The following is a 15016-nucleotide window of genomic DNA, read 5'->3' on the forward strand; positions in this document are numbered from 1 at the left end:
GGGACATGGAATAGCCCAAGTTCCCCTTGCCAAATGGCACCTTGATTACTGTCACAGAAACTCTCTACGCTCCTAGGCAAATGGCACCTATGAATAGCCAATGGATTTCATGCGAAAACGCATGTAGAGAACGGAAATTTATTCCTTTGTAATACCTCTAACTATTGCGAACAAAGGCACAGCTTAGAGAAGTTTATGTATCTCTCTCTAGTGGACTCTATGTCACTATTCGAGCTATTAATCCAATAAAAGTTATGAGAGAAGATCTCTTGGATTTAGACACATATTGACTAAGTCACGACATGATACATCATCCTAGTCATGATACGATGATCCGTCTACTGAAGACTTCACACGGACATCCATCATTTTGAGCGAAACGAAGCAAGAATCGAAAATTGATTCCTGGACTTAGCAAGACCGCAACAATTGCAGCCTCTGGCGCTGCTGCTGTCATGGGCCGCCGAAAGGCATCCCACGTTCCATGTGATGACGCCATACATGGAGCCAACCATGAGCATGACGCCACGGTTGTTCCTCCTAGTGGCCATGACGCCATACATACTAATTTCCATGGCTCCAACACCATGATGGGAGATGTAGTCACACATTTTGCTTCTAATAGCGCTACAAGACGCTCAGGCCCAACCAAAATCCTCATTGGTTGATTTTAAGGCCTCTCGCTCATTTTACAAAACCTGTTCCTTAAGGGAAGTTAGGACTGAGACCGTCCTATGCAAAGGATATGAAAATACTCATTATGTTCTTCCATCGAATCTGTGGGGATTCTGTGGACTGATTCAACCAACTTGCGGACGTTTAAATATCTCATGATGTTGGTTGACACGCAAACACGCTGGTCACGTGTGGTGCCATTGTCCATTTGTAAATGCTGCTTCTACTACACTCCTAGCACATATCATATGACAACGGGCTCACTCTCCGTATCATCCTATTCAGTCAGTTGGATTTGACTATGCTAGAGTGTTTACATCGAAGACTTTCGATGGTTATTGCAATGAGATTGATGTTGGACATCACATTTCCATGAACACACCCAAATAGTCTCGCGGAAATGACTACGATGGTAGTCCGGATATTGGTAATGCACACCAATCTCCTTATATCCGCTTGAGGTGATGCAATATCACATGCAGCTACGCTAATTTGTCAACGACCTACCGCCACTCAATGTATCTCTGCGTTACAGCTAGTGACTGGGTACAAGTATTTTGTACTTACGCATATTTGAGTGAGCCATTTATGTGTCAATTGTGTCACCACAGCGCACTATGATAGATCCTTACAGACGAGTGAGCAACTCGGTTGGATTTGAGACTCCAACAATTGTCCGCTACTTAATGCCCTTGCAAGGCGATCTCCTTACCGCTAGATTTGCGGATGTCTCTTTGATGAGACAGTCTTCCCGTTGTTAGGGGGAGATAAGAACACGAATGTTCAGCAGGAACGACAAAAATTGTTGTGGTCTGTCCCTACTATGTCTCATCCCGATCCCTACTAAAGTGACGAGATTACACGTGCTGTAAATATTCCTGCAAGGAAGTACGTCCCTAGAAGAGGACGTAGTGCCACCCTACAAGGAGGTAGGCAGAGCGCTAACGCCATAAAGAATGACACTCTGGCGTTACAGGCCATGACCCCAGCTAGGATGCATGGGAGGCCTGTGGGTTCGAAAGATGCTTTGGCACAACCTAATCCTTGGATCATCGACATTCAAAATCCGTCTCATGAGAATGGGTTACAGTTATCGTTGTGGGACGCCTCAGCGTCAGAACCTATTCCTGAGAATATAGAGCTCTATGAAAATTACACTAGTGTACATGAGGCGTGTGATAGAAACTCCATCATATTTGATGATGTAGTTGCGCATTTCGTTGCACATGTGTTTGTTGAGTCCAATGATATCGAACCACGCTCCGTTGATGAATGAATGCCAACGTAGACAAATTTGTCCTAAATGGAAAGATGAGATCCAGATTAAGTTGGATTCTCTAACGAAGAGGAAGGTTTTTGAGCCAGTGATGCCAACACCTCCTAACATAAAACCTATTGACTAACAGGTCTTCGTTAGAAAGCATATTGAGAAAAAGATATGGTAATCTTGCCTTATGGCACAAGGCTTCTCACATAACGCCCTGGAATAGACTACGATGAGACATATACTCTCGTAATGGATGTCATTGCACTCCACTACCCTGTCAGTTTGGTAGCTTCCGAATAACTGAACATGCAGCTTACAAATGTGGTCACTACGTATCGCTATGGGGATCTAGATACGAAATATACATGAAGGTTCATGGTGAACTTCATTTACCCAAGTCAAGAGGCTCTAGACCACGGAGCGCGTTTACAATAAGGTTTAAATGCTCACTAAAGTGACTACTTGATTGGGAAGGGATATGCCCGTACGTTTTCATAACAAGTTTTGGATTCTATCATGGTTCATGTTGGATATGATCTTCGTTGGAAGCCCTTAAAGACTTAAGGGAAACCGCTGAACACTTGAAATCTGATTTTGAGATGAAGGATTTTGGGAGAACACGATTATGTCTCGATTTGGAACTTGAGCATCGTGTTGAGAGATGCTTAGGCGTTTTGACAAGGTCAAGCCTTCAAGCACCCCCATGATCATCCGTAGTTTTGATCCTGAAAAGGATCCTCTTCATCCAAAGGATGATGACGAAGATGTGCTAGAGGCGGAAGTGCCCTACATAAGTACAATAGGCGCATTATTGTACTTAGCTCCATGCACAAGACAGGACATCCCATATGTTGTGAACTTGTTAGCTAAGGTATAGCTCTGCGCCAACGCGATGCCATTGGATTGGTGTAAAAGATATATTTAGATACTTGAGATGTACGATTGATATGGGCATGCTTTATCCCTACAGAGAGATGATGGATTCGGACCCATCACACACCAGGAACGCCACCAACACTGGCCTGCGTCCCCTCTCCCCATCCCAAAACTAAGTTGCGTTTTGGAAGGTTTTGCTGATGCTGGGTATCTCTCTAACCCACACAAAGGTCATTCTCAAATTGGTTAAGTGTTCACCATGGGTAAAGACTGCGATATCTTGGAGGTCTATAGAATAGACCCTAGTCGCTATATCTTCGAACCATGCAGAGACTATTGATCTTCACGAAGAGGTTCGTGAATGTATATGAATTGGATCCATAATTACGCATGTTCGAATAATTGTGGTTTGAAGTCTACCATAGATGAGCCTAAGAGCATTTAGGATAATGCTGCTTCTTTTGAACAAATGAAGCAAGGCTACATCAAAGAGACAACACCAAGCTTAATTAGTAAAAACAGACTCTCCTCAAGATCAAAGTCAACTAGGTTTGATCTGAGAACAATGTGGCAGACTTGCTCACTAAGTCATTGCCTAATTCCACTTTCGAGAACCATGTTGGTAGTATCGTTTGCGGAAGTTATCCGAACTCCCATGACAGTAGTCATCAGGGGGAGATGCAGACATCAGGGGGAGATGTCTACATATATGGTCTCGAAACGTGAAAGCGACAATGAAGAGGTGACACAATCAGCTTTGGAATCATTTAAAGTTGGTTACTTTCTTTATATAATTGATCAAGCTCTTTCTTCACTTCAAAGTAGGTTTGAACAATGTAAGAAATATGGAGAAGATTTTGGATTTTTATTCAAGTTGGAGAAGTTGACGTCTACAGATAATAAAAGATTGATGAATTATTGTATGAATCTTGAAGATTTGTTGAAGGATGGTGTTGTTTTTGACATTAATGGGAGTGATTTATTTTCTGAGTTGTGCTACTTGAAAGAAGCTATACCAAATGAAACAAAAAGGGCAGTTGAAGTGTTGAACTATTTGAAGCAAATGGATGGTTGTTACCCAAATGCTTGGATTGCATACAGAATTCTGTTAACCATACCGGTTACTGTTGCCTCTGCTGAGAGAAGCTTTTCAAAATTAAAGTTGATCAAATCTTATCTTCGATAAACTATGTCATAAGAAAGACTAAATGGTTTAGCTATGTTATCTATTGAAAAAGACTTGGTTGAAAAGCTTGACTATTCAAGCTTAATTGAAACTTTTGCGGCCACGAATGTAAGACAAGAGTACTCATTATTGTAATTTCAATACTTTTATTTGAACTAATATAGTATTTTGTTAAATGATATTGAGATCGCGATATTGCTGTAATATTTTTTAATTTTATGTTGTTTAAAATTACACAATATTTTTGTTTTTATAAATATATTTGAAGGTAGCTAGGGACTAGGGAGCCCCAATTTTTTTTTTTTTCGCCAACAGTTTGTCCAGATGAAGGAAACGGGTTGGAGTTGATGGATCCATTTTTGAAACATTTTTGCAATAATCCGACTGATTGTTTGACGGTGAGGAAGTCTAAACATGTAAATTGTACTGTACGCATGCAGAAAGATTTTTACATGATTCCTTCTCCAGATAACCGATAACCTAGAGAGTTTCGTGGTCAGTTCGTCTGTTCTCCTTTTCATCTACGTAATTGGATAAATGATGACAAGTGAGAGAAATCACTTGACTTTTTGGGGTCGACTGGCCAATTTGTTGACTTTTTATTTTATCTTGTTGACTTTCAGTAAAAATTATGACAAGATGGTTGGAATAACAGGAACAAGTGAAACACTTCACTTTTGACTCGACACATGCTTTTACTTTGTATAGTTCCTTGCGTGTTTTACCCGCATAATGATATATGCGATTGTTCTACATGATATCTATATATATATATATATATACACGTATAGTCGGAGGGATAAAAGTCCAATTACTTAACATCAATATGCCTTTTTTTTTTTTTTTTTTTTTTTTTTTTTTTTTCTGAAGTGGGTCATTTTTGTTGGGAGAGGTTCTAATAAAAACCACTAAAATGAGATATTGAAGACCTGAAACCCTAGCAGAGCGGCGCTCTGAGAAAACAGAAAACGCGGTGGGCAACCGACGGGCTGAGATAGCATGGCGTTCCGGATTCTGGCCTGGAATTGTCGGGGTATTGTAGGAAACCACAGGCGTAGGGCTTTGGTCGATATTATTCGGCAGGAGAAACCTCGAATCCTGTTCTTATCGGAGACTCTTTGTGATACTAATCAAATGGAGACTTTGCGAGTAAAGGTGGGCTTTGATAATTGTTTGTGTTCGCCGAAGGGAGACGATTCTCGTGGCGTAGCCATGCTATGGATGTTCCTCTGCATGTTCGTAACTACTCGGTGAGGCATGTGGACGTGTCTATTGGTGCTCCGGGGTCGGTGGATGAATGGCGGTTGACAGGGATATATGGCTATGCACAGACTGGGGATCGAAGGGAGACCTGGGCGCTGATGAGACGACTTGCTGGCCAGTCGTCATTACCATGGTTGATTTGTGGCGATTTTAAGAAGACCTCTCCAGATGCAAGCATTTTAGGGAGTGTGTAATGGATTGTGCTTTGATCGACATGGGATATAAGGGCAGTCCATATACATGGTCGGATTATCAGACAAAGGAGCGACTAGATCGTAGCCTCTGGACGGATGAGTTGAGACGCCGGTTCGGTCACTCTACAACGACGCATCTGCACCCCAGTTCTTCCGATCACAGCCCTTTATTGGTTGAAGTCTGCGCATCTCCAAATTTGCAGAATGGAAGGAAGAAGAGGTTATTCCGTTTTGAACAATTCTGGGCACAACATGCTTCATGTGAGGGGGTAGTAAAAAATGGGTGGCAAGGTCCTACAGAGGGTGACCCTATGAGTAGGGTTTGCCAGAAAATACGAAACACTGGTGCTATTCTTAATACTTGGCAGCGTAATACCTTTCAGTTTCGTCAAGCGGAAATGAGGGCAGTTAGGGCACGCTTGAACGAGCTGTTGGAGGCAACGTTTGATCCTACTATGAACCAGGAAAAACAGGAGTTGAATGTTCGGTTACAGGAGCTCTTGACTCAAGAGGAGACATTTTGGAGCCAACTTTCCAAAGAGATGTGGTTAAAGTCGGGTGATCGAAATACAGCATATTTTCATCGCAGAGCCTCAAATAGGAGACAGCGAAACATGATAAAAGGCTTATTCGATGAGAATGACAGGTGGGTGACGGAGGCCAATCCCATCGAAAAGGTTGTGAGTACTTATTACCGAAACATGTTTTCAACAGAGGGTACAAACGAAGTGGCTATGAATCTGATTTTAGATACAGTAAGTCCAAGGGTAACACACGAGATGAATCAAGAGCTTCTCAAGGAATATACTGATGAAGAGATTAGAGCTGTGGCTTTTCAAATGCATCCGTCCAAGTCACCTGGCCTCAATGGAATGTCTCCATTTTTCTTCCAAAATTATTGGGATACGGTAGGGAGTGATGTTTGTACATCGGTCCGATCTTTCTTAACCTCTGGAGGTCCTATTCGGGAGGTTAACTTTACTCATATAACGTTGATCCCAAAAGTCAAAGAGCCAAAGTATATGACAGATTTACGCCCGATAGCTTTGTGTAATGTTCTTTATCGTATTTGCTCGAAGGTTTTGGCAAATAGATTAAAAGGTTTGTTGGGGAGGGTGATTTCGCCACTTCAGAGTGCCTTTGTTCCAGGCCGGTTGATCTCCGATAATACTTTAGTGGCCACGGAGGTCGCTCATTTTCTTCATAATGAACGACGGGATTCTGCTGAACACTTTTCTTTGAAGTTGGATATTAGCAAGGCGTATGATAGGCTTGAATGGAGTTTTCTTAAAAGTATGCTTTTGAAGCTGGGATTTGCTGAGTCTGGGGTGGAACTGATGATGAACAGTATTAAAACAGTGAGTTATTCGTTTCTTTTAAATGGGGAGGTTCGGGGTTATGTGAAGCCAACTAGGGGTATCAGGCAGGGCGATCCACTATCTCCATATTTATTCATCTTGTGTGGAGAGGGTTTGACTTCCCTGATTGAACACTTTGTGAATCGTCGGTGGTTACAAGGTATTCAAATTAATTCCCATGCACCGGTTTTACATCACCTACTCTTTGCAGATGATAGTTTTTTGTTTGGAACTGCAACTGAGGAAGAATGCCAGCAGTTCCAAAATATTTTGCACACTTATGAAATTGCTTCAGGACAACGTGTAAATCTGCAGAAGAGTGAAGTGGCTTTTAGTCGGGGAATGGATATGCAGAGAAAAGAATTTTTCGCGAGCATGTTAGGAGTGAAGAGAGTTGATAAACATGACCGGTATTTGGGGTTACCCACCCATGTAGGCAAGAAAAAATCAGCTACTTTTGGTTACTTGAAGGAAAAACTCACGAAGAAGGTGGTGAGTTTGAGAGCGAAGTTGCTTAGTGGAGCGGGCAAGGAAATTTTAATAAAAGCAGTGGGGCAGTCTGTCCCAATGTATGTGATGAATTGCTACAAGTTGCCAATAGGTCTATGTGATGATTTACACCACTTGTGTGCAGGATTTTGGTGGGGTGACTCGGATGAGGAAAATAAAATTCATTGGAGGTCATGGGAGAAGTTGTATTTGTCGAAACAGGATGGTGGTATGGGATTTAAAAATCTACACTGGTTCAACTTAGCTATGCTTGCAAAACAAAGTTGGAGATTACTTCAGAATCCAGGATCTCTTATTGCAAGTTTGTACAAGGCCATTTACTTCCCAAATTGTGAGTATGAGTATGCTGAGTTGGGGAGTTCTCCTTCTTTCTCTTGGCGTAGTATATGGGAAGCAAGACAAATTCTATTTCGGGGGCTTAGATGGCAGATTGGCGATGGGACTAGAGTAGAGATATGGAAGCATAATTGGATTCCTGACACGTATCCCCGCTGTCCATCCTCTCCACCCTCTCAGGATGCTCCTAGATTTGTTTCGGAGCTTATTGATCCTATTACTCGGGTGTGGGACGTAGACATTATTCAAAGGCATTTTACCCAGACAGATATAGAGTTGATCCTCAGCATACCTTTAAGCCAGATTCCACGAGGTGACACATTAGTTTGGCACTTTAATAAAAAAGGTTATTTTACAACAAATAGTGCATATTTTGTAGCCAAAGACTTGGCACTTGGTCTGGTCCTTGCGCCTAAACCTCCTATAGATCCTTTGAGGGTAATCTGGAAGGCAATTTGGAGTGCGAAAGTGCCTGGTAATAAGGTGGCTCTGCATGCATGGCGGTTGGTAAGTAATATTCTTCCAACTCGAGTCCGGCTTAGTACTAAAGGCTATACTGGTACGTTGAATTGCAATTTGTGTGCCCATGATTATGAGGACAGCTTACATTTGTTTATCACTTGCCCTCATGCAAATGAGGTATGGACTAGAGCGGGTATGAGCGGGCCGGGGTTGGGTTTTGATTCCTTTCACGAGTGGTTTCTTGCATTCATACCCACTCTAACTCAAGAAGAGCTGAATAAGGTGTTGATGTTACTTTGGGGGATATGGAGGAATAGAAATGCTCAAGTTTGGGAACAGAAGGGGAAACATGCTTCTGAGACTTTATTACTAACCGTTGGGTGGTATGCTGATTTTAAAAAGTATAATGCTAGTGCACAAAGAAGAAGTCAATCCCTGCACGTTGGGTTGCTCCACTTACAGGTAGGTACAAGATGAACTGTGACGGAGCATATCAAGCCTCCTCTAGACGAGGTGGAGTGGGTTGTGTGCTGCGTAATGATGGGGGTAGTTTCATAGCGGGACAGATGAAGCCATATGGGCTACTCACTTCACCTTTTCACACGGAACTACTGGCTCTCCGGGATAGTATTCTCTTAGCCCGGTCTTTGCACCATGACGAGGTAACTTTCGAAAGTGACTGCTCACTTTTGGTCAAAGCTATCACCTCACCTTCTCAAGATCTATCCACTATGAATATATTGATTGAAGAGGTCAGGCAACTGCTGCAAGGTAACAAGGGTTTTAGTGTTACTCATGTCCGACGTGAAGCTAATGTAGTTGCCCATACCTTAGCAACCCAGGCCGCAAGAACTAGTGACAGTCAAGTTTGGTTTACTCTAGCTCCCGAATTTATAAGGGATGTCATTCGAAACGATGTACTCGTTATCTGATTCAATGAAATTACTTTTCAAAAAAATATGCCTTGTTTTTCCTCGCAATATACGCTAATATTGATCCTCTATTTTCTTTCGACGCTGAGCTCCCTCTGCTTGTGCATTACTGTAGCATGTGATAATAACTACCTCCAGCATTTCTGCAAAAACGCCACCAGTAACACCGCAAAATCCTTCCAATTCCATCGCGATCAAGTGCTGTCGACCCTTGTCTCTAACGGCACCCGTGACAATAGCTTTTATAATGCCACTGCTGGTGGACAAATATCAGACGAGACTGTCTACGGACTCTTCCTCTGCTGCGGTGATCTATCCAAAGATGCTTGCAGTGAGTGCGTAGCTGCTGTAGCCTCGGATGTTGTTGAACGCTGCCCAATCGGGAAAGAGGTGGTTATATGGTATGACTACTGCATGATACGCTACTCTGACTATTCATTCTTTTCTATTGATGAGGAGTCGCCTTGGGTGTTAATGTGGAACAAGGAGAATGTTACGCAGGAAGGGGATGCATTTGTAGCATCCTTTAACTACGTAGTGGGACTTACTATGAATAGGTTAGTACAAAAGGTTACCAGCGCCACAAAAAAGTTTGCGACCCAAGAATCGAACATCACAGCGTCAAATGGAAAGCTGATGTACAGCCTTGGACAGTGCAGGCAGGATCTGTCCACTGCAGATTGCAATAGATGTCTTGGTAGAGTCATAGCAAACCTTCCAAATATTGTTACAGGCAAAACAGGGGGGCGTTATCTATCATCAAGTTGTAATTTTAGGTTCGATTTGGCACCCTTTTACACATTACAGGCGCCAGTAGAAGAGGCTCTACCTCTTCCGCGAACACTTGAAGGTAAAAAGTAAAAAGTATACTTAATACACTACTATTCTCCATTTGATCACTCCCACCTTTGGTTAGGTGAAAAAATTTGCTATATTACTCTTTCTAATCAATTTTTTGTTATCATATTAGAGTGATAGGTTTCAGCATAGAATGATTAATATATTTAATATTTACTTTATAAGGTCTTTAGTATATAACAAATAAGTATGCCAAACAGGAAAAAGCAAACTCTCATCCAAAGTCATTGCTAGTATTCTTGCTCCTGTTGCTCTCTCTGTGCTATTTGTGGTTCTGGCCATATGCTATTTTGGCAAGAGACTCAAAAGAGCCAAACGACAAAATAACAAAGGTACTTGCCTACTTGGACCAAAAAAAGAAAAAACACTATCTGAAAGACGAAAAGCGTAATTCGCATTAAATATGTATCGATATGCAATTTTTTTTGGCAAATATGGAATTTACTACATTCCATCTCTTAAAAGAAGGAAAAAGGACAAAATACTGTTTACTCCCTATACTTATAGAGTTTCGACGTTTCAGTCCCTGACGTTTCAATTTCACCTAAAAACTCCCTGAACTCTTCAATTTCACCTAATTGGTCCTTGCCGTTAACTTTCCGTCAAAAACTCTGTTATCTTGATGACGTGGCAGTCATTCTACAGTAAAATGACTATTTTACCCTCACTGACAAAAAAAATTAAAATTCTCTTTTTTTTACTTACTTTTTTTTTAACTCTCTTTTATCTATTTTTAATTTGTTCTCTTTTTTTTTTAATTAACTCTCTTTTCTTTTTTTTTATTTGTTCTCTCTTTTTTTTAACTCTCTTTTCTGTTTTTTTTTTAATTTGTCCTCTTTTTTTCTTTCTACTCTTTTTTTTCAACTCTCTTTTCTCTCTCTCTTTTTTTAACTCTTTCTTCTCTATTTTTTTAATTTGTTCTTTTTTTTTAACTCTTTTTCCTCTTTTTTTTTAACTCTTATTTATCTTTTTTTTTTTAACTCTCTTTTCTTTATCTTTTTTTTTAAAATTTGTTCTTTAATTTTTTTCCTACTCTTTTTTTAACTCTTTTTTATTTTTTTCCACCTCCCTTTCTTTGGCGCCAAAATTGTTCAAACATTTCTCTCTCAAGTTGCCATTAGAAACAGCCAAAAAGACCAAATCACTGTCTTGCACAGGAAAACTCAAACATTTGGATTCTCTCTTGACTCATCATCTTAGCAACCAACACCATAGAAATGTTATTGATGTCGATAGAAAGCTTCTGATATAGCTCCAATATCATGAAGCGGCCAGGATCTGAAGGGAAGAGAACCCGACCATTATGGAGTCCAGGCGTGGCCAGAAGCTGGAGCTGTGATCAAAGAGGGGAAAGAGATGGCCGAAGAGAAGAAAGGAGGAAGAGGTCAAAAGAAAAGAGAAAGAAATATAAAAAAAAAAAGTGAGAGAGAGAGAACAAATAAATAAAAAAAGGGAAAAAAAGAGTAGCAAAAAAAAAAAGAGAACAAATTTAAAAAAAATAGAGAAAAGAGAGTTAAAAAAAAAGAGAGAACAAATTAACAAAATAGAGAAAGGAGAGTTAAAAAAAAGTAAGAAAAAAAAGAACAAAAAAGAACAAATTAAAAAATAGAGAAAAGAGAGTAAAAAAATAGAGAATTTTATTTTTTTTGGTCAGTGAGGGTAAAATAGTCATTTTACTGTAGAAGGACTGCCACGTCAGCAAGATAACAGAGTTTTTGACGGAAAGTTGACGGCAAGGACCAATTAGGTGAAATTGAAGAGTTCAGGGAGTTTTTAGGTGAAATTGAAACGTCAGGGACTGAAACGTCGAAACCCTATAAGTATAGGGAGTAAACAATATTTTGTCCAAGGAAAAAAAACTACAAAACCAATAAAATAACATGCATTGCAGCCAATATCGATGTGCAATTCATAAACCATTTAATGATGAAATTTTATATAGTGATTCATCTAGTATTATTTTTTTATATACCTCCGTTTTTTAATTTCCCCTACAGTTCTAGCTTCTTTTAGCTAATCTTCTGAAAAACTCAATATTTCTTAGCTGGAAATGATATGACGTCCACGGTTGAGTCCTTGCAATTTGACTTGGGAACAATCGAAGCAGCCACAAAGAGGTTTTCTGGTGATAACAAGTTAGGTGAAGGTGGATTTGGTAAAGTTTTCAAGGTATGAAAATATTGAGTTTAAATCCACTCTCCTTCCTTAGAAATCTAAGGATATATAATTGTTTCTTGTTTGCGGTTTACTAGTAAAATTTCAAATTACATTACTGGGTAAGGCTATGCTATGTTAATATTTCTCATATATCAATTATTTTTATCAATTTGAGGATTCATTTTACCATTTGAGGACTCATATGGTGACTCACTTTAAAGACTAATATTATTATTTTGATGACTCATTTTAACACTTTAAGGCAATTGTATGCATGTCATACATTAACACATTGTAAAATTTCCCTATATTACAATTGTAGACTAGAAAATTACAGAATTTTCAAGGCAGAAAAAAAGTATGAAAATATTTAGTTCTTAGGTTTTAGACTTTTAGTTCAAGATGTATGTAGAATCAATATTTCTAAGCTTAATTAAGATGGTCATGGAAAAGGAATTGATTGGATAAACTAACTGAGCACTATATATATATATATATTATATATATACTTTTCAGGGATCGTTCTATCCGGGGATTAAGGGTACACCTGAGCAAGCGCATAATTTAACCCTGAAATGTCGTTAGTAGTATAAGCAAATAGGGATCGTTCTATCCGGGGATTGAGGGTACACCTGTAATTGTGAAACAAATAAAGAAAAGTATTATTTACAAAAATAAAATAAAGAATATAAATATATACAATTGTATAAACAAATAAAGAATTAAAATAATAAAGTATTATTTACAAAAATAAAATAAAGAATAAATATATACAAGTAAACACAAATAAGGGGGGGATTAGGATTCTTAAAATTAAAATTAAAATAAATAAAATAAAGAAAACGTAAAAACATATATACAAGGGTGGAACGCAAGGAACAAAGATCAAAATCAATTCCATGTAATCAAATTCGATTCAAACCCTATAATTGTTCTTCCAAGTCATGAGAGAGGAGTTGATCATGTGAAACATTCGAAAGCAAATGATTTCCCATATTTTACTTTTCAATGCTAATTAACCTAAGCGAAAGCACCTAGATTAATCCTATCAAACATGCAATCAAGCCCTAGAAAGCTAGTCAATCATGACATGTTCAACGCATTAGACATAGAGAAAGGCTATCAACTCAAGTGTACAACTTAGTTATGGAAAAGTCCACCTAATTGCAATCCTCTTCAATTAAATTCGATTCTTGTCCAGAACCTTTACTACTTTGATTCAAGTTTACACAAAACGAAAAGTCGATTTCATGTTCTTAAACCTAGCACCAATTACATGCAAATCCTATAAGTGTCGACCCAAATAAGATAAACATATAAAAGTTTTCTATCAAGCAAATTCAATCGAACAAACTCACATAAGCAACTTAGAATCACAATTATAGAATTCGAAAACTTTATTTAAACATAGAAATTGGGCTTAAACTTTGCCCTAAACATTATTGTTAACTAGAAACAAGTTCATACGAAATCAAACAAGGAAACCAAAAAGGTTACAAGGAAAAGGAACGAATAACACCGTGAGTGGAGATGGAGATGGAGAGCTAGATGGTTGAATCTTGAATCTTGGAAGCAAGCCTTCAAGGTGGATGATGGAGGATATGATCTTCACGGCTCCTTCTTCTTCTTCCTCTCCTTGCTTGAAAACGCAGAACTTTGCAACTAGAGAATGGAGAAGGAAAATGGAGAGGAAATGGTGAGACAAGAAGATGAAATGGATGAAGGAATGTGTGACTACGGAAAATGGAGAGGAAATGGTGAGACAAGAAGATGAAATGGATGAAGGAATGTGTGACTACGGAAAATGGAGAGGAAATGGTGAGACAAGAAGATGAAATGGATGAAGGAATATGTGACTAAGGAAAATGGAGAGGAAATGGTGAGACAAGAAGATGAAATGGATGAAGGAAAATGTTTTAGAATGAGAGGAGAAGGTGTTTATATAGGGAAGAAAAAGAAGAGTGAAATGATGAGTGGAAGAAAAATAATGAAAGTGGAGTATGAAAGTGATTTGTAAAATATGGAAAAGAAAGAGAAATGATGAAATGAAAGCAAAGCATGAAGGTGCAGCAACATGGAAGTGATGATGATCTATTAAAGAGATTGTAGAAAAAATATATCCAAGGAAAAAGAGAAAAGCATCTAGCTTTCTTCATGTGGGTGGGAAACATGAATATGTGGTGTTGAGCTGTTTTCAGGTCAGTTTCTTCCCCTTTATTCCTTCAATTATTTCTCCAACAAGACTTCATTATATGCCTTCGACTTCTTCATATGAAATATTCCACTATGAGTGTAGATCATCCTGACAAATTTTCAGAGCTTCAATCCATGTGGTTGGGCTGGAAATGCTGCTGGACCTCTTACAGGTCCAGTTTTCCGGTTTTGCTTCTGTAGAAAATTGGGCTGATTGTTTGAAGGCCTTCCACTCATATTTTTCTCTGGCACTCTTCATAAGAAATGATCCTTTTGGTGTCTAGAATGGATCTGGAAGGTTTCAGCTCATTTGAAGTTCATTTGGTCAGGCGGCCGCTCCTTCTTCTTTGCTTGGCTTGGTTTCTCCTAGCCGGAGTAGGAATATGTGTAAAATTGATCTTTTAGTATATTTCCATTTTTCTCCATCATTTCCAGGTAATTATGGACCTAACGCTCATTTCACCTTCATTTACTCCAATGTACCTAAAAATAGAAATTGAATTAAAAATCGATTCAGTTAAGGAATTAACTAAGCAAAATGTGAGGAATTAACTATTAAAATATCACATTAAAATGCTCCTATCAGCTACTAATCTCCATGGTATGATAATTTTGGGCATAACACTTTCCTATCTTGACAATGATACGCACACTTGCATAAATGTGTATCAAGTCAATGACGTTGTTGACGAGGACATTCATTCCATTCCATTTTGCTTTCTCTCTCAAACAGTAGCCAAATCATGCAT

At 39.0% G+C, this 15016-nt stretch overlaps 1 protein-coding gene across 1 annotated transcript; it reads left to right on the plus strand.

Moving 5' to 3' along the window:
- Positions 1–5460: 5460 nt before the first annotated feature.
- On the plus strand, positions 5461–9920 carry LOC112184198. Its single transcript, XM_024322469.1, has 3 exons — positions 5461–8454; positions 8541–8898; positions 9175–9920. The coding sequence occupies exons 1-3, from the start codon at positions 5461–5463 to the stop codon at positions 9918–9920; spliced, it is 4098 nt and encodes a 1365-aa protein (XP_024178237.1).
- Positions 9921–15016: the final 5096 nt, after the last annotated feature.

The sequence above is a fragment of the Rosa chinensis genome, chromosome 2 (genome assembly GCF_002994745.2).
Source record: "Rosa chinensis cultivar Old Blush chromosome 2, RchiOBHm-V2, whole genome shotgun sequence".
Classification (NCBI taxonomy): Eukaryota; Viridiplantae; Streptophyta; class Magnoliopsida; order Rosales; family Rosaceae; genus Rosa; species Rosa chinensis.

What these genes read in the sequence shown, in the direction of transcription:
- LOC112184198 (XM_024322469.1), top strand. Translation starts at nt 5,461, where the DNA reads ATGGATTGTGCTTTGATCGACATGGGATATAAGGGCAGTCCATATACA. An exon ending in GGAGGAATAGAAATGCTCAA is followed by an intron (nt 8,455 to 8,540) that starts GTTTGGGAACAG and finishes GTATAATGCTAG; the next exon opens with TGCACAAAGAAGAAGTCAAT. An exon ending in GGTCAGGCAACTGCTGCAAG is followed by an intron (nt 8,899 to 9,174) that starts GTAACAAGGGTT and finishes GCATTACTGTAG; the next exon opens with CATGTGATAATAACTACCTC.